At 32.3% G+C, this 20,320-nt stretch overlaps 1 protein-coding gene across 1 annotated transcript in view; it reads left to right on the top strand.

Moving 5' to 3' along the window:
• Positions 1–3,147: 3,147 nt before the first annotated feature.
• The window catches only part of LOC139527475 (putative ankyrin repeat protein RBE_0317), a 129,448-nt gene continuing 112,275 nt past the window's right edge, over positions 3,148–20,320 (top strand). Inside the window, exons 1-2 of the mRNA XM_071322954.1 lie at positions 3,148–3,301; positions 14,974–15,004. Coding sequence (XP_071179055.1) covers positions 14,981–15,004 — 24 coding nt within the window. The 5' untranslated portion in view covers positions 3,148–3,301; positions 14,974–14,980. The remainder of the gene's footprint in view (positions 3,302–14,973; positions 15,005–20,320) is intronic.

Raw genomic sequence — 20,320 nt, 5'->3', positions numbered from 1 at the left:
CATACTGTCAGAATTCTCGACATTTGTATGTAAAAGATTTTATTTCGCAAATTCCCTATACGTTTGACGGATATCCAGCCAACATATGCGTTGCAATAAGTGTTTTGCATGAATTTCGTATCTTGATTTCAATGATAGATGTTTCCTGCTTACCAGGAAGTCATTGAAGCATTTTCATGTAGGGGCCTTTTATATCCAACAATACGGAATGGGTTTTTTCTCATCGTTAGAGGCCGTACGGTTTCCTATAACTGTTTGCATCCACTTCATTTGAACTTTGGTGGATAGTTGTCTCATTACCAATCATACCACGTCTCCATATTGTTGTATGTTTTAAAGGTAGAATTAAAGTTACATCTCAGAAAGTCGTTATGAAATTTTCAATAGTTTATTGTATTTGGTTTTAACAGAAAGATATGCCAATTGCGAAATGAGATATATTCTGAAATGAACAGCGATGAAAATCAAACAAATCATTTATTTTAAATCTTTTATACTATTTACAGTGTTCCAGCTAGGATTTGAAAATAGAGGGGCGCGTTTTTAAAAAGGGCACCTCAGCGAGTTCTCACTGAAAAAAATCAAATACTTTATGTTACCACATAAAGACATATTTTTAGCAAACTGATGATAGCAATTAAATGAGAGTCAACATCTTCCTAGGTTTATAGCTTTAATAATAAGGATGACTGATACAGTACCTGAAATGAATACACAGTATATTAGTAAATGATTAGTTATCTCCTCCCCCGGGGACAAGTTTTTTTTTTATAGGAAAAAAAAAAACTTAAACAATTAAAGTCAAGTCTATTAGAAAATAGATCTTCAGGAATGTTCTGTTAAAGTCATCTGGAAGCGAACAAGATTAAACGTATGGTGTCCTTGATGGTAAATGAATATCTTAAAACTGAAACATTGACAGATGAAAATATGCTGTACTGTATCAGTCATAAATGAGAGTCAACATCTTCCTAGGTTTATAGCTTTAATAATAAGGATGACTGATACAGTACCTGAAATGAATACACAGTATATTAGTAAATGATTAGTTAGCAATAATAGACATTACTATATTCATTTCTCTTTCAGAACTATAGATTTTTTCAAAGAAGAGTTCAAATGCAAATAAATAAACAACAATGACAAATCTTCTGTTTTTCTTTTTGAAGAAGGTTGTCACACATTGATCAAGATTTTTTTCAAATTTAGTTTCATCACAGTTTAATTTTACCGTTAATATTTTTGTTAATGTCTGTGTTTTCAAGTTTGCCCTAGCTGCCTGTGACTTGTCTTTATCAATTTGACCTGAGAGAATATTTTCTCCACCTCTGCTGTACTGAGTAGTTGTACATTGTACATGTCATATTGCAACACTGAATGGTTTTGCAACAAGAGGGTACATAGATAATAGGTTTTTATCCTAATGACAAGGTGAATGAAATAGCTCTTGCAGACTAGATAAGGAACGATCTGTAAGTTCTGCTGATTACACAAGAGCTATAAAGTCCTGTTATTGAATAAGGAGAGTTTCAGGGTCCATGTCAAATGTATTTGCCAGAGCTTCTATCTGTGTATAACCATACATTGTTTCACTGTTGTCTGTTCAATTCAACAAGCATCTCCGTATATTTCATGTTGAGCGTATCTAATAAAATCAATAAGTTTGTCAAAACGGATTTCAATCACAGGCACTTGTTCATTGGAAGACCCCCTATCAACGTATATTTACAGAAATATACGTTGATAGGGGGTCTTCAATGGTTAGAAACAAGTGCCTGTGATTTCAATAAGAAAATTGATACAAAAATCGGACTTTCGAGAGCTCCGTAATTGCCACAATAATAAATTGATTCAATTTTGTAAGTTTATTATCAATTCAACAAGCATCTCCGTTTACTTCATGTTGAGCGTATTTAATAATATCAATATTAAAGTTAGTCAAAACGGATTTCAATTTAAGAAAAAATGATATAAAAATCGGACTTTCGAGTGCTCCGTAATCGGCGGAATTTACAATAGAAGAACAATTGCGATATTTATTTCTTTACGTTTCTTCTTCTCGATTTTTCATAAAGGTCAAGAATTAAATTATTTTTTTACCTTTGATGGTCATTATTCTTGAAAAAAGATGAAATAGACTGGCAAGTCTTTGATATTTTCTTCTTGTCATTTCCGAGTTGGTCAATTTTTCTGTTTTTCGTCGGCATTTTGCGTGTTGACCTATTGGAATGATTCTTTTTAAATGAACGTTATTTTATAAATAAGAAATACAATAGAAATGAACACCGTTCTGCCGTTCACATTTATTTTATAAATTCTATTTTGCATCGTCGGGTGTTAAAATAATCAATTCATTTAACTTCGATGTATGGTGCTTCAGGGCAAAGGGATTAGACAGGGTCGTAAATTTCACATGATTAAGTAATTGACTCTAATCAAATAGGTGATTATATACAGGTAACAAGTGTCAACAATTTTAATCTGTTGTCTTAATGAAGTGTGTGTATAAAGACCTCAACAAAATGGCAACGATATGAGGAAAAAAGATCGTTTTTTAAACTTTTTTTTCAAAAGAGCACAGAGGGGCGCAGGGGCGCTTAAAAAAGGCAGAGGGGCGCAAAATTTCGGGGGCGGGGCGCGGCGCCCCTCCATTTCATGCTAGCTGGAACACTGATTTATATGCACTAGACAATGCATTTGATATTTGCAAAATCCTTAAAGCTTTGAAAGATACCCAACAAATAAAATTATTGCATTTACTGTTATGCTTGAGTTTTCGTTTAAGAATTGGTACAAAGACGAAAATTAAACAAACTAATTTGTTTTAATATTTATAACATTCTAAATTATTATCAAACACTTAGACAACTAACAAATTAATTTCAAATCCATAAAATGTTTCATTTAACCACGCATTGTATAGTACAGGAATTGACCACTTAACACACTTTTGTGAGGGTCTCTATCGGGGTTACCTAGAAAAGAATAGTAAACAAATATAGATATAAAAATAGACCAACAAATAGTGAATAATAAGGTGCTGAAAATAAAGTATTGATAATAAAGGTAAAACATTTCTTTGGATAGAAAAATAATGGAATTAGATATCATGAATTCAAAATGATCACCCGTTTCCTTGCCCTCTACAAGGTTGATATCAGGAAGTTTTTTTTTTCTAAACGTCTAAACTTTTCCCAGTTAATATATATTAATTAACAATGACAATGGAATTAAACAACGCATAGCAAATTAAACATCAAAGTTTTCAGGATGGGTTAGGAAATCATCAATACACATTGAGGTATAGTTTCTGTCTGGTTTAGATCATATTATGAATTAAGAAATTTCGAAGGAACTAAGATTCCAAATCTTTCTGGTAATGTTGAACATAGTTTTTATAACAATGAAACATCCCATAGTTTTTGTAATTGCATTGACGAAATCAAAAAGCGAAAGATATGCATTATGTTTCTATCGATGGTTGCATCCGCGGTGGCGTCAACATTTTGTTAAAGTTTTCGACTACTGTAATTTGTGAATATCATTTCGATGGAGATTGTTTGACCCTGCCCCTATTTCATGGTCTACTGTATTTGAAACATTTCATTGATTATATACATGATAAAGTTTGTGATAATCTCACTGTAAGAGTAACCACTTAATATGAGAAATAAATATTATTCGGTATGCAGTTTTATCGGGAATTGGAACATTTCCTTTTGATATCAAAGCCACATATGTTTAAAGATTCTGGAAAGGACATTTTACTCAAAAATTTTAGACAATGACGCGTCCTTCAATGCAGCAAAGTTACGCGTTCTTGTCAATCCGCAGATGCACGCATTTTAAATTTCTGTGATTTTACTTATTATTGACCAAATCATATTTTCATGAATTTAAGAGTGAATTGAGGCATTTCAATAATATTCTCTCTCAAATTCAACTAAAATCACCTGCATTAAAGTCATATGAAACGAGTGACCTGGTGAAAAATAATGTTTATCCAATTCTTAAACCAATGCATATATATATCATAAACTTAGCCCTCTGTGCATGGTTTTATTTTTTTATGCAAATTATCTTATTTTCTTTTTTTCTCTCTGTTTGTTATGATGTGAAAATATGGTTGCTACCTAAATGTCGTGTTTTGAAGCCGTAGTTTACAGCTGGTCACCTAATAGTAAACAATCAACAGAGAGGAATGGATATTGAGCACGTGTATAACATGTGCAATCAGATAATACTTTATTGCAATTACAGATCATTGTGTATTTCGATCACCGGATTTTTACGAGAAGGGTCACGCTAATATCTCTTTGCATACGGAAAATATGTCGGCGAATTGCTTCCTGGAAGCAAGCAAGTAAGAAAAAGTAAACTTCTTCTTAATGTGGACATTAGTGTTTTATTTTCCATGTACATGTACAATCGATGAAAAATTCTTGATGTAAAGAATAGAGTTTAAATCATATTTCAAATATCACTATACATTCGGTACTTATACATCTTCGGATTTCAAATGTTTGGCTTTGAGCCTTCATGATGAAGGTAAATCCAGAAAAGCACTTCCGACGCAATAAATTAGTAAACGTGTTGTTTTCATTTTTTAATTTAACAAATTTTCAAATTTGAATTTCACCATAATTAACTTACATTTCTTTTAGGTATTAAACAAATAAAACAAGTGTATCAAACATGTCATACGAAAAGACTGTGAATTAAAGACAATTATTTGAAGAAATTTCACACTTTACAGGACGAGATGGGTTTGGTCTTGTCAAAAGTAGACATATATAATTGAGAAAGGAAATGTGGAATGTGTCAAAGCGACAACAACCAATATGTAGACATGCATTTTTACTTACATCTTATGTCCATTGATTTTATTGGAAATTTGTAAAAAAAATATACTGTTAAACATTTGGTAATACCCCAGGACATCTACCCTTTTTTTCACTTCTTAATCTGGATTATTATGATGGACACTTTACGGAAGACACAATTCTTGAATATTTTGCGATCAAAATTCTTAATTAGAGAAAAACAAGGAGCATGTATTCAAGTTCGTAAAATAATCGTATAGCACAGAATAGAGTTTGAACCTTAATAATACAAAAAATAACGCGGCAACTATCATTCAGGGGCATTACTTAAACAAGTAACATTTAAAATTACCTATACAAGTACAGTACAGCCTGTGACATTTTCTTAATTATGTCCACCCTCTTGCATGGTCAACACCCAATGGTGGCCATTTATTGGTGTATTCAATCTTGAGATGTTGGCCATTTATTGGGGTCATAAAACATAGGTTGATGTTTTATCTAATAATGTTACCTGTTGTAATCAATCAGGGTTGAAGTTTTCAACTTGAATGTTTCTTTAAAATTTACCTGTACAGGTAACTTAGGTTTCTTTCAAAATTGACATTTCACCTTTTTTGAAAATGTAGAATAAGATATTGTTTTATTCTATGTTAATTAATATTATTTTTGATTTTTCTGTCTTTTGAATTTATTCAATTATTTTTTTATTAGTTTTTATTCATTTTTGTGTGATTTTGTTTCTTATTCTTTTAATATCTTCTTAGTAAAAGAATATTGCAGAAGCAAAAAGATAAAAATGTCAAAGATAAAGTTATTGACTAGCATTTGAAAGACAACAGACTTTATTTTTTTTTCTAAGTAAAAAAAAATTAATAATCATGATGTTCATTGTATTCAATTGTTTATTTGCATTATTTAATAAATTATCATTAATAATAACTAATATTCAAGCAAATGATATGTTTAAGGAAACCATGAAGGAAGTAATTTTTAGCAAACCTTTTTCTTAACAAAATAAAATAATCAGACAATATCAATCCTCTTATAATAAATTTTTATAACATCTTTTATTATTCAGGAAAACTACAAATATCACTAGATTTGCCATTGCAAGCAATAGCGGATGGCACCCTTTCCCCATTGCCAGGCCAGCGGCAGCCATTTAGAAAATTTTTACTGTTTCCATGGCAACGGCGGCCATTTTGAAAATTCGAAACTCAAAGGTTAAGTCTACATAATCTAGGCAAAATTTGTTATAAGTTTCATTAAATTTAAAGCATTTTGAAGTTTTTCATAATTTTGCTGTTCCCATGGTAACGGCGGCCATTTTGAATATTCCAAAGTCAAACCCCCGCTGCAATTTTTTCCCTCCATAATCATATATACCATTTAATGTCTCTAGAATAAATTTAACATTGATGTTCAGGAATGTTCTGTGAAAATTCAAAGTTTTGACCTTTTTGCATTGTTTCCATGGTAACAACATATATTTTGGAAATTCCAACGCCAAACTCCACATCTTCCAATGTTGCTCATCGTTACTGTAAAGTATCATTAAGTTTCGGGCATTTTGATATTTTTGAAATTTTTGGTGTAGTTTCCATGGCAACATAGTAGTTCCAATGAGTGTCAAACTCATACCAAAACCAGTATATAGTGAGCACCTACATTGTATTAAAATATAATGTTTCTGAGTTCAAGTCTATCCAAACAGTTCGAGAAAACAAAAAACTGGATTTTTTTCACATTTCTTTCGTTTCTATGGCAACGGCAGCCATCTTGATGGTACCATACCCCACTGCACTATCTAATGTGGTGGTCTACATTATGGTATAGTTCCATCAATATTGTTCAAGCCAATTCTGAGAAATAGTATGGACAAAAAAGTGTGGAAGAATAAATATAAAAATAACTAGATTTGTAATTGCTAGCAATAACGGATGGCACCCTTCCCCCACTGCCAGGGTAACAGCAGCCATTTTGAAAATTCCTCAGTCAAAGAGTGCATCTACACTTGCAAATTAACATTTTTTTCAGTTTCATAAATTTTGGAGCTTTTTGAAATTTTTGACATTTTTGCAGTTTCCATGGTAACGGCAGCCATTTTGAAAATTCCGAATTCAAACTGTAAATCAGCACATACCAGTTACCATTCCTGTGATGTTTCTTTCACTTTGGAACACTTTGATTTTTTTCGCATTTTTGCTGTTTCCATGGTAACGGTGGCCATCTTGACCATTCCAAAGTCAGAGGGACAACTTCGCATGGTGGTCAACATTATACCATAGTTCCATCGACTTTGGTCCATTATATTCTGAGAACTGCTCCGGACAAAAATAGTGGAAGAAAAATAATAATAAACTAGAATTGCCATTGCAAGCAATAGCGGATGTCACCTTGGTCCGCCAATTGCCACTAAGTGGCAGCCATTTCGAAACTTTTAACATTGAATTAACTTAATTCACTTTACAATACATCATTTTGCGAATTTTCCAAAAATTTAAAGCATTTTGAAAATTTGGATGTTTGTACTGTTTCTATGGCAACGGCCGCCATTTTGGAAATTCCAAAGATGGATTTCAAGTCTTTGCATGCCAAGTAACATTTCCACAAAGTTTTATTCATTTTGGAACACTTTCCGATTTTTCACATTATTTCTGTTTCCATGACAACGACAGCCATCTTGGAAATGCCAACCCCCGATTGCACATCTGCACATGGGGGTTAACATTATGGTACACTTCCATCATCATTGGTCCATGCAATTCCGAGAAATAGTCTGGACAAAAAAGTGTGGAATAATAAAGAAAAAAAAAAGAATCGTACAATAACAATATGTCACCCGACCTCCGTCAGGGTGACATAAAAAAAGAAACGTAGAATAACAATATGTCACCCCAACTCCGTTGAAGGTGCCATAATAAGACAAAAAGAAACGACCAATAACAATATGTCACCCCAACTCCGTTGAGGGTGCCATAATAATACGGTTTTAATAGGAAAAAAACTATTTTTGTGACTCTTTTTTTTTTAAAATCTGAAATCAGGAGTTAACATAATGAACATGTTGAAGAGACTTATTTTCGAAAAAAACTTTAAAGAAAAAACTATCTTGCTTTGCCTTTTTGAAACAAATGTGAACATCTATAGTTTGGCTAATATCTGTCAGTTAAAAGCCAAAATTTGACAAAATACACTTATATAGATGGTTACACTTTTATGGTCTATAAATTAAATCATTTTTGTCTGTGTACATTTATATTGTTGGAAGTGCTGGATTGGTATGATTCTTGGTATGTATTTGCAAATATTTCCCTCAACCCAGGTCTTTTTGATAAAGTTAACATTTTCAGGGACTTGAATGAATTAAGACTTTAAAACCATTGATGAAAAATCAATTTAAAGAAAAATATAAGAACATTTTTGAAAATACAGAGGCGGATTTAGGGGGGGGGGGGGCTTTTTGGGAAAAAAATTGGTTGCTTATATAGGGAAACACTGAAGCGTGACTCGAGCGGGCCCCCTCTTAGGTCAGTCAGTGGGCCCCCACTTATGAAAATTTCTTGATCCACCATTGAAATAGATTTAAGAATAAAAACTTTGATACAAACTGTATACTCAAATGTGTCACAAAGAGAGTTAGTGGTCGTAATTTAGAAATAGAAAATAGTGGACAATAAAACATTCCTAGAAAAGATAGAATACGTAAATGTGCCACTTGCTGGACAATGAAGACCACTCCTTCCTTAATTGTAAAATTAACAAAACAACTTGAGATAATCTATTTGAAAATTGTTTACCTTCTCATAATATTGTCTCTTACCAAAGAACAAAAGTGAAAAAAAAACGCTAAACCTTTATTACATGAATATGTTGAAAATATTGGCTCCCTTATAAAATAGTCATTATTAGAACAGAGGGCAGAACCTAAAAAAAATCCATGTGTTTTAATTTCTTATAGAATTGTTAATTCTTTGCATTATAACTGTTTTTTTGTTCATTGTGGTTTGTTTGATTTTTTGTCACAAACTACAGATGTAAATACCATGTGTTTATATGACAATACAAATATTATCAAATTTTGTTGAATTAAAGAATATTTTGAATTGCCTAAATTTTATTTAGAATAAGTTCTAAAGACAATCTTTAACATTTGTAAAACAGTATTGAATGCAGATAAGTCTATCTACTATTATTTAAGTATAAATCATTTTGATTTAAAAAAAAATAATCTGAGAAACAACTTTTCAATAGAAAAAGGCAGGAATTGGGAAAGTTTGCATTATATTAGAAGATGATATTCATTTATTTTTCTCTTACACCATAAAGTACATGTAAAAAATAACTTAATTTGATTAAAAATGTATAATGTCAAAACAAATAGTCATGAGTCAAATTAAAAAAAAAATCAGCTATTTATTCAACTAGTTATATTATTTCATTTTATTTTTGAATTTTCTTGTCATAATCACAGTAATTAAATTTCACAAACACATACATGTATATTTTACCTTAGACACATGACCTGTAAGTTATATAATTCTAACACTTCAATGCAGTCAAAATTTCACTTTATCCTTGACTAGTTTTTGATAATACCTTGTGTATTAATTAAGCGACAGGGGGTATAATGATGGACATAATTTTTATGGCCACCATGAATAAGATAATGTCACAGGTAGTACTGTAATGTTGAAAACGAGGCTATTTTAAATATAACTTACATAAGTAACTTTTCTAAATATTATTTTTATAGGTGTCCAACAACACAGATTTTACTAGCTTTAACAAATTTTCACGGTCATCTGGTTATTTTTCCCATGAAATAAAAAATCTAATCTTTCTGAAACACTAATTGCCTTTCCGACGCACTGATCTTTCATATCGACGCTTTTGGGTCAAAGATTGGTCACTTGGGACTATTAAAATATCATTGTCCTTAAACATCTTGAAGGTAGACAGATATAAACAGATAGAAACTTGTGAATTAATTAAGACTTGAAGTTATTTATAATTTGTAACCCAAAAAAAATTACATAATATGTTCTTTAAATAAGTGTTATTACTAATTCTTTCAAAGATGTATAAAATAACTTATTCAAGTAATATTTTTGTCATTATTTTTAAAGTAACCCTTTATCTCTATACTCCTCTTAAATCTAAAAAATTCTTCATTTTATGATATAAAATGCTGTAAAAATTCATGAAAACTACATTTAGTCCATGTTTCTATTGAAATTTAAAATAACTCTATTGAGTAATTTTATAATTTTTAAAAACAAAAATTACCTATATAGGTAACTAAAAAAAATTACTTGTTTAAGTAATGCCCCTGACTGACTATAGACTACTACAATTTAAAAAATGTCATTTTAACCTCTGGAGGCATTGGAAGGATCAGATTTTATATTTTATTTTAGACATTTTTCTGTGACGGAAATTTTTGTGGCGTTGAGGTTTGTCTAGCAATAACACTAGGTTTAACCCGCCATTATTTTTTTTATGTCCTGCACCTATGACAGCTGTTATCAAATAGTCCGTTTTTACGTATTTTTACGTTTGTTTTTGTAACAATTCAATGTTTCCATTGTTCCACTGTTTTCCTCTTACATTTGATGTGTTTCCCTCAGATTTGTTTCAGTCAATCGATTGATCACTATTGAACAGCGGAACACTACAATTGCCTTTTTTGACAAGGAGAAAACATTTTAAATTCACGTTTTTCGAAAGAAACTGTATTGTACATGGTGATAGATATCGTATGATTCAAACAATTGTATAATGACTTTGAAAATATGTCTCGTAATTCCATAGAACTATTTCTTACACCTTGGGAATATTGCAACATAAAGAGTTAGTATTTAGGGGAAAGAGTAATTGTAAAACCTATACTATTTAAAGAGTTCAACAGTAGAGGAAGAAAGGTAAGTTCATGGATTTTTAACCAAAATCAGATGGAAACTACGAATTTCGAATTTTATACCATAGTCACCTTACAAAAGTTTGTAAGATAAGATGTCTAATGTTAAAATGTGCATCAGAGGTGGTTTTCGGTTTTAATTGATTTTTCATATTTTTTGGTGGGCCCCTTGAACTGCAATATGGAAATGTTCTTGAATTATCAGCTTTGGTTATATCCAAGTACAACTAAAGTGACCAGTACTAGTGACCCTAAGTAACAAACTAACTAAACTATGTATTCTAGTGACATGTGTTTTTAAAAAAAAATATAAAATACAGTGAAACTAAAAGATAAAAAAAAAAACAATATTTAGAAAACCGGACACTTTAGACCTGTGACTAAATGATTTAGGTAATTGACTGTTAAAATTCAGTTCTAATGCACTAAATCAATTTTAACGTTTAAAACATGTCTTTTTATTTACTTGCATATATATTTTCGGCATTATGACAATAAAATTGGGAAAGGAAGTGCGGACACAATTTCAAAATTTACGCTTAAATCCGAGTTTTTGTTTTTGTTTAAAGAATAACGTCTAACATAATGTAAGCAACACACTTATTGTATAGGCGTTAGCGTATGGCCTAGGATTTAAATTTGATACATAAAATTTCCGTCGAAAGTGACGTTTGGGAATAATTTGAACCGTTAACGTCGTACTAAAAGGTGACGCTCTTGAAACTGTATCGTATGCCCTTTAACACCGGTACAAATGATTTCAAATGAACTCATTCTCGAAGACACAAAATCTCTGTTTTACCGTTAGTGTAATTATTCACTCCGACATTACTTTAAGTAGTTTTTGTTCATTGATAAGGGAACATTCATTTATCAGATACCAGACATTTCTCGATCCTAACACTTCCCATCAAGCATTTAAGATTACCACCAGTGTTTGAGATTCGTATTGCTCAGTCTTAAGTTTTCTGTCTTTTTCTTTTTAGTCAGAAAGTTTATTTTCAACCTATGAATTTAAATGTTCCTCTGGTATAGTTTTCCTCCTTTTTATGCGTTAAGTTGTAGATACTTTATGACTACTCATTGGATGAGGGTTATATATATCCGTAGTTAGGATCAAGCCACGTCCACTTGTATGTTTGTCCACATGATGAGTTAAGCCTTTTTCAACAGTTCGTTCCTATGTTGTACTGTTATACCACTGTCCCAGGTCTGGGGGAGGGTTGGGATCCCGCTAACATGTTTAACCCCACCACATTATGTATGTGTGTGCCTGTCCTAAGCCAGGAGCCTGTAATTCAGTGGTTGTCGTTTGTTTATGTGTTACATATATGTTTTTTGTTCTTTTTTTTACATAAATAAGGCCGTTAGTTTTCTCGTTTGAATTGTTTTACATTATCTTATCGGTGGCTTTTATAGCTCACTATTCGGTATGGGCTTTGCTCATTGTTGAAGGCCGTACGGTGACCTTTAGTTGTTAATGTCTGTGTCATTTTGATCTTTTGTGGATAGTTTCCCAATCTAATTATAATTATATGAAAGTATAGAGTAAACGTCTTGTTTTCAGGAAGTTCAAACCATTTCTTCAACTTGAACCTCAGAGATAACAGAGCGGCATTTCAAAAAGCCATTTTCCACCTTTTGTTTGTATCTAGCCAAAAAGATGGGCACTTCTTTAAACGTGTACATACTTGTAAAAATTGTACGAGAAAGAAAATAAAACCACACAAACTCTCTTTTGGGCATTGTACGCACATCTTCTTGCCTTCAAATTTATGCATGCAATTTTACTTTCTTTTTTTATCATTTCATTTAGTTTAAAAATCAATGTAAGGTTATAAAACTGAAAAACTGGAAAATTACATATTAAAATGAAAATCATCACATGTATCATTAATCATGGTATAAATCCGTTTCACGGTAGGTATAGTGTCCTGCTATTATCGTGGTTTTTTCGAGTGATTTGGTCCATTTTTTTCGAGTGATAAAACATGCGATAAGTCCAATTAACGAATAGTACGTAATTATAACAGTTTTTAACATTACTACCCATCTTATATTGAATACTGTATATGTTTTGATCAACATAGAAGCTCAATTTCCTTGTATTTAGTAAGAAAATCAGTGTTTGTTATTGTCCGGGTTTTTTCTAGAGCACCTGTGAAATCGTCCGGGTTTTTCGACAAATGGTCCATTTTTTTTTACAGAAAATTTGAAGGTATTGTAGACTTTAAAAAATTACTTTTTTTCTAGTTTATGACTGTAACTAAGTGAAGGACAATATCATATATATTCCAAATAATTAACTCATTAAAAACATATCAAAATGAATCTTTTTTTCAATTTAATGCAAATATTCTGTTTAGATAGCGTTATACAACTTCTATCCAGTGTTTATTTAGAAATAACTTGATCCTTAACAAAACGGTGTCTAGAACATTATGCAGGGAACTCATATTCATTTTAACTTCATTTCATGCTACTTTTGATTTTACAGTTAATAATATTTCTTGTGGTGAACACCGGAGATTAATAAAAGAAACATCTTAATAAAAAAACTTTAAAAAATTACACACACTTAATCCACCCCAATTTTATTGCCGTTGAACACAAAATTGGAACAAAATTTCAGATAAAATCAACAATGAAATGAATAGTTCATTAGCCTAAATATGATCCTTTAGCAATGATAGACAAGTTTAATTAACAAATGGGAACGCATTGAACAGATAAAAACAAATGTCATGGCTCTTTCAATTCACTTTTCTGTCACGCTTTACATGTGCACTGTTTTATTGGTTGTCAATGTTACAATTCGGTAAAATTCGGTAACAAACAAAAAAGGTGGGTTGAACCTTGTTTAATGGCATACTAAAACATTCCGCTTTATGACAATGTTATCGCTAAAATAACAAAGTTACATGAAATAAATACAGCACAATCACATTGAAGAACATTCACAAAACAATAACGAACATATTCCATCAATGACAAACGCCGCAGGACATTAAAATCAGGACGTGCTACGTAACTTTCATGAAATCTCGAACTTTATTCAAGTATTTCCCAATACTCGTCCAAACAATTTTTTATGACAGTGATGTAATGGAAAGACATTTTTTTGAATTATTTTGACTTCAAAAGATAATAACAGATGATTATACAACCAAAACCATAAAAATCAAGTTTCCTTCGCTATATAACTTTTCGATGAATATTTTATTCACACTTTCTATACAATGCAACTGCTGGTACACGTTCCATTTTTGTGTTGATCAACAAGTAAGAAGACATCCCTTGTGTCGCATGAAGTATCATTAATTACGTCATATACTGTGGATTCGTCAATGTAAATTGAATAATGTATTGTCTAATAAGATATCACGTGGTGTGAATCGATTATGTTATTTTTGTCACAAGCGACAGAGCTGGTGAATAACCTCGACACAGAGTTCACTACGGTGATTCAAACAGATGAGGTTACTATTTTTTTGGGTATTATAACACATTAACGATTTCTTTTTTTGGGGCAGAAAACCCTCGTGGAAATAACCCTCAGGAGAGTTGAAAATTTCTATTATTCTTCTTCTTAGAAAGGAAGGAAATAAATTAAGAGCATATACATTTTATAGAGTGTTTAAAATAATATTGATCCTGAACATTATTTTCTAATAAAAAATTTTGTAAATGAAATGAATGAATTACCCAAATTTAGAGTCGGTGATCATGAATTTGATATAGAAAAGGGAAGACACAATTGAATACCTTTAAACAACATATTTTGTAAATTACGTTACAATGACATTGTGGAGGATGAAATTCACGACTTCTGATTAGTTGATGTCAAATGAAGTTTCAATAGTCAATGTTATTATCATAAAATTTATATACAGTATTACTAAGAATAGAACTGCAAACTTAATAAATAAGTCATGAGTGACCCGCCAGATCTTTCTTGAGTAGTACAACGGTACTGAATGAGTTCACTCACTCATTATCTTCGGGAATACACTGTTTGCATTGTATCCTTTTCATATATAGCAATACATTTTTTACATCATTGTAAATTAAAATGATAAAACCACCACAATTATTTGTATACTTTTATTAAACTGTATTTGTTTACGGGCGCTCAATTGACAAACACTAATCGGCTTGTTGTTGACATTGAAACGGTTTTCTAAAAACATTTAACACATGTTATAAATGTGTATGTTTATTTTACAGATAGAAGATGGCAAATAGGCAGCTGAATAGGGTAAGTTTTACTCAAATGAGAGAAATCTTATCATTCGAATTTGTTATAAAGCATAAACAATCAGTTATATCGTATTCGGAATTCAGGTTTTGACGTCACATCAATTTTATTAAAATTTACTATAGTTTCTAGACCTATTGAATATATCTCTATGCTAGCTAAAAGATTAGCATAAATTTATATTTTATTCAAAAGTGTCATTTTCATTCCGTAACATTATGTTCTCTGCTTCCTTTTACCCTTATTATTATTGTACATGACATTAATCAGAGTATCATGGTAAATTATAATTAATTTAGTTTTTTGTAAACATTTGAAAAGCATGATTGCCTAATCCAATATATTGCTTTGTTTAAAGCTTAGTTAATGAAAGGGTTGGAATAACAATTGTGTACGTTTATGTTACAAAGATGTGGACCATTACAACTTATTAATTATTATTAGGTCTAGTTAGATTATGAAATGATCATACTTATGACCACTCAAACAACAATCATATTTATTGTAATTTGAAACAAGATTATATTTCTATCGTATTAATGTTTGAAATACCAGTGTCGGTCATTAGAATCTGTTGCATGTTTAAATGTATGTCTTTTCGTGTTTTTTCTTTTGTATATGTTTGTTTGTTTTGAGGTTGTTACACAGTGATGACTGCTGTAAACATATTTTGACTATTTTACCGAGTATGTCTGTTTTGTGCACGCATCGTTGTAAAAATATCAGAATTTGATGCGACTGTCATCAAAGTGAGAGGTTAGCGCTATAAAACCAGGTTCAATCCACCATTTTCTACATTTAGAAATGCCTGTACCAAATCAGGAATGTGACAGTTGTTGTCCATTATTTTTTGATGTGTTTTGTCATTTGATTTTGCCATGTGATTAGGGTCTTTCCGATTGAATTTTACTCGGAGTAAAGTATTTTTTTATTCTACTATTTATTGCATGGATTGATACCTGTCAAATATGTTATAGTGTATACTTTTCTGACAAAAAAGTTAGTAAACATAATGGCTTGTAGAAGTAACAATGAGGTTAAACATGTGATTGATGTCAACGGTTATGTAGTTATACTTCCTTGCAATTACGATATTTGGATTTGAGCGTTCCTGATGAAGGTAAATTCAGAAATAGGTTGCAGACCAATCCTATTTCACAATGCTACTTGTATTTGGGTAGTTCTTGAAGTGTTCTGATTTGATTTTAAATATCCACATCACTTACACCTCAACAAGTGTTGTTTCAAACTGGAATCAAACCAATTATGTAAATTATAATATTTTCTGGCAATTTTCACAGGTTATGATTGAAAACGAGTGTGACTTATCACTAGGCTTGTCGAGGATTGCGTGAACGTAAAGCATTTCTATATGTGCCGTCGAAACTAACGATGAGACGTCGCGTATCTGTGTAATATTGTGACTATGATTATATGCTTGTATTTAAATGAATATTGATCTGTAAACTTGCTTTGTCTTGAGAGTCAAACATAGTCGTCTTACGCAACGCAAAGTATATACCTAAAAAAAGTAACATTTGTGCCGTGACTAACAGAGATAATGGATAAAATCAGATTGAAATCTTTGAGAGAGGGGAGCAGAGCAGCGGTGATGAAAGTGTTAAACAAACTGGAGGACGCCATCGTTGATACGCCTTTTGACCCGGCGGAAATCTCAGCATTGCTGGAAGCAGTTGAAAAGAAAAAGGCAATATTGACGAACAGATTTTAAATACAGCGGACTCAGATCGAATAACAGATGAAATAATAGAGTCAGATGAGTATTATTGAGAGTTAGAAAGCAAAATTAGAAAAAATAAAAAAGTATTGCAACCCGTCGCACCTGCAGCCAAATCTTCAGTATTCAATAGCAACGCCCAAGATTTTATTCCAAAGTCAAACCCCATTTACGCATTCTAGTCGGGAGTTATCACATACAAGTTCGACCTCAAGCCAAAATCATCGCCTACCCATGTTAACGCTACCAAATTTTAGCAGAGATATATTAGAATGGAAATATTTCTGAGATTCACTTGAATCGTCAATTCATTTTAACAACACACTATCCGACATACAGAAATTCTTATATTTAAAGTATTCATTGTAGTCAGATGCCGCATACGTAGTCTCAGGCCTCACCATGACCAACCCAAATTATTACAAGGCTCTTGAACTTTTAAAGAATCGTTATGGTCAAACCCACAAGGTAATCAAAGCATGCATGAGATAACTTTTGGATATGCATGCGTCTGATGAACGTTTAGAGAGTTTAAGAGCTTTTTACGATAAGTCCGATGCATACATCAGAGGTCTAGAATCATGGACAATGTCAAGAAATGTTTGGTTCATTACTGATTCCAGTTATTCTCGGTAAATTGCCGCCAGATTTCTGAAAAACAATTTACACGGGAAAACTGAAGTGATGATTGGGAATAAACAACTACGAGACGCTATTTGCAGAGAACTTTCAATTCAGGAATCAGGACATAATGCATACATGTATCAACCCCCGAGAGGTAATCAAACAGCAAATTGTGAAGCAAGTGTTAAGAGTGATTTTAACAACAATCGTTTATAAGGAAATTCATCGAAATATCAAGGTACGAAAACTACAATAAAATCCATTCAAATAAAAGCATGCATATTCTGTGAGGGGGGGAGCACTTTTCAAATGACTGCACGGATGTCGCAGAACATGAAAGAAGAATAGCCATTATTAAGGAAAAGAAATTATGTATTAACTGTTATGGTATGCACAAAGTATCAGATTGTCGCTCTAAATACGACTGTAGTAATCGCCAATATAAACATCATACATTTCATAAGAAAAATTTAACTACATCTGAATCGGAAAATAAGGATAAAACAAAAACTTCGATGTTGTACATATCGGCAAGTCGAAAAACTTCAACCGTTTTGCTGAAAGCAGCAGTACCTCAGGAAATGTCGGTGAACAATACAGCGGAGATAAACATTATTTTCAACTTGGGTGATCAACAGACTTTTGTTATAACAAACTAAGCTATTAAATTAAATGTACAGAAGGAGGGATTCGAAAATCTGAATATAGTTTCTTTCTGAGAATAAAACTAGCGGCATTAGAAATCTAGACAAAACCATGGTACAGTTGACAGTTAAAAAGTAGAAAGTATATCCATTAAAGTACTGATAGTACCCACCATGTTATGACCGGCCGCTTCAGAGCCAGAGTAGAAAAATCACGCTTGGACTACAGTATCTACATGGATTACCTCTAGGACACTCTGTTACAGACGCAGCTTTCTCTTCTAATTGGAGCAGACTTTTATTGAAATAAAGTGCAAGATAAATTAAAACGTGGAAACGGTCCCACTGCTGTATGTTCTAAATTCGGATATTTTTTTGTCAGGTCACGTACCAGTAGCAGTTACGAAGAATAAGAATTCAACTTCAATGAAAAAAGTTGACTTGGAGCAGACTTGTTGACTGCTTTCTAAGTTAACATGCGAATTTTGAAGCTCACAAGCAAGTTAACTTCGTCGTTGATAAAGCAGACATACTGTCTGCGTTTTAAGGACTGCTGCAGACCTATTGACAGGTCTGCTCTAACCCAGACATAAAGTCTGCTTTTGACCAGTCCTGAGGACAGGTCTACCCCAGACCAGACCTGTGGACAGGTCTGCTCCTGACCTGACCTGTGGACAAGTTTGCTTTATACCAGACCTGTGGACAAGTTTGCTTTATACCAGACCTGTGGACAAGTTTGCTTTATACCAGACCTGAGGACAGGTCTGCTTATGACCGTTTCCCGTGTTCAAAACTTTTAATATCAGACTTGAGCTTTAAATTTGTTAACAATATTAGCATTGTTCTTTTTCCCCAGAAGGTCTATATAGCATTTGTTTTCGCTCGCTACACTGGCTATACAATCACATAGAGCTTTCATTAAAGAAATGAAAGTTAGTTTTTTTTTTTAATTGGATGACGGATAGAAAGGTTATCCATCGCATCGGAACAGTATTCTTATATCATCGGATATCAGCATTCCTAATTTTTAGTCTCTTCTTGAATTCTACTCTATGCATGGATATTTCATCCTAATTAACCTTGTTTTCATTGTTTTACGATTCTGTTTTTTACAAAATATTCAAATGGAAACTATATAGTGTCATGATACATAAGGTGTTTATCAACAATCTCGTCAATTTTTATCAGATTTGTCGAGAGATTTGTCTTGCCGTTTATAATTGATATATGAGACGTCCCAAAAATATACTCGTTGTCCACATGAAAGAAATATTTGCCACTTGACGTTTAGCTACAAACAAAATAATTCAACCGACATAATATATTAACAGTATACTATTCCCAGAAGAGAACTGATATCAGACAAGTCACTGTTGGAACTTGGATGATGTGCTCAAATAGTTTTGGTATACACACCATCAGGAACTACTTACTTAGGTGACTGTTCAATGTAAATACAGAGATGACATTCTGACACTCTAACTTAATGAGAAAATATTTTGCATTCATTGTGTTCCAAAATTGCTGTCATTTAAAATTGAGAATGGAAATGGGGAATGTGTCAAAGAGATAACAACCCGACTATATAGAAAACAACAGCAGAAGGTCACCAACAGGTTTTCAATGCAGCGAGAAATTCCCGCACCCGAAGGCGTCCTTCAGCTGGCCCCTAAACAAATATTTAGACTAGTTCAGTGATAATGAACGCCATACTAAACTCCAAATTGTACACAAGAAACTAAAAGTTAAAATAATACAAGACTTACAAAGGCCAGAGGCTCCTGACATGGGACAGGCGCAAAAATGCGGCGGGGTTAAACATGTTTGTGAGATCTCAACTCTGCCCTAATACCTCTAGCCAATGCAGAAAGGTAAACGCATAACAATACGCACATTAAAATTCAGTTCAAGAGAAGTCCGAGTCTAATGTCAGAAGATGTAACCAAAGAAAATAAACAAAATGAAAATAATACATAAATAACATCAGACTACTAGCAGTTAACTGACATGCCAGCTCCAAATTTCAATTAAACTGATTGAAAAATTGCGTCTTCATCATATGAATATCAGGTACGATCCTCCCCGTGAGGGGTTAAGTATCATACCATCATAACATATATGAGAAGAACATTACCCGTGTCATGCGAACAACTAGGTTTTAGATAAATGTGTTTAGTTCCGTTGCAAAGACCCCAAAAATGAATCAATATTTACGCCAAAATATGCAATCTTTAATGACCTGACAAAAGTATCGTAACTATATCCCTTCTTAATAAGTCCATTTAAAGGTTTTGTTAGCTTCTGAGGTAA

The sequence above is a fragment of the Mytilus edulis genome, chromosome 6, assembly GCF_963676685.1.
Source record: "Mytilus edulis chromosome 6, xbMytEdul2.2, whole genome shotgun sequence".
Classification (NCBI taxonomy): Eukaryota; Metazoa; Mollusca; class Bivalvia; order Mytilida; family Mytilidae; genus Mytilus; species Mytilus edulis.
This window is presented reverse-complemented; position numbering and strand designations above follow the sequence as displayed.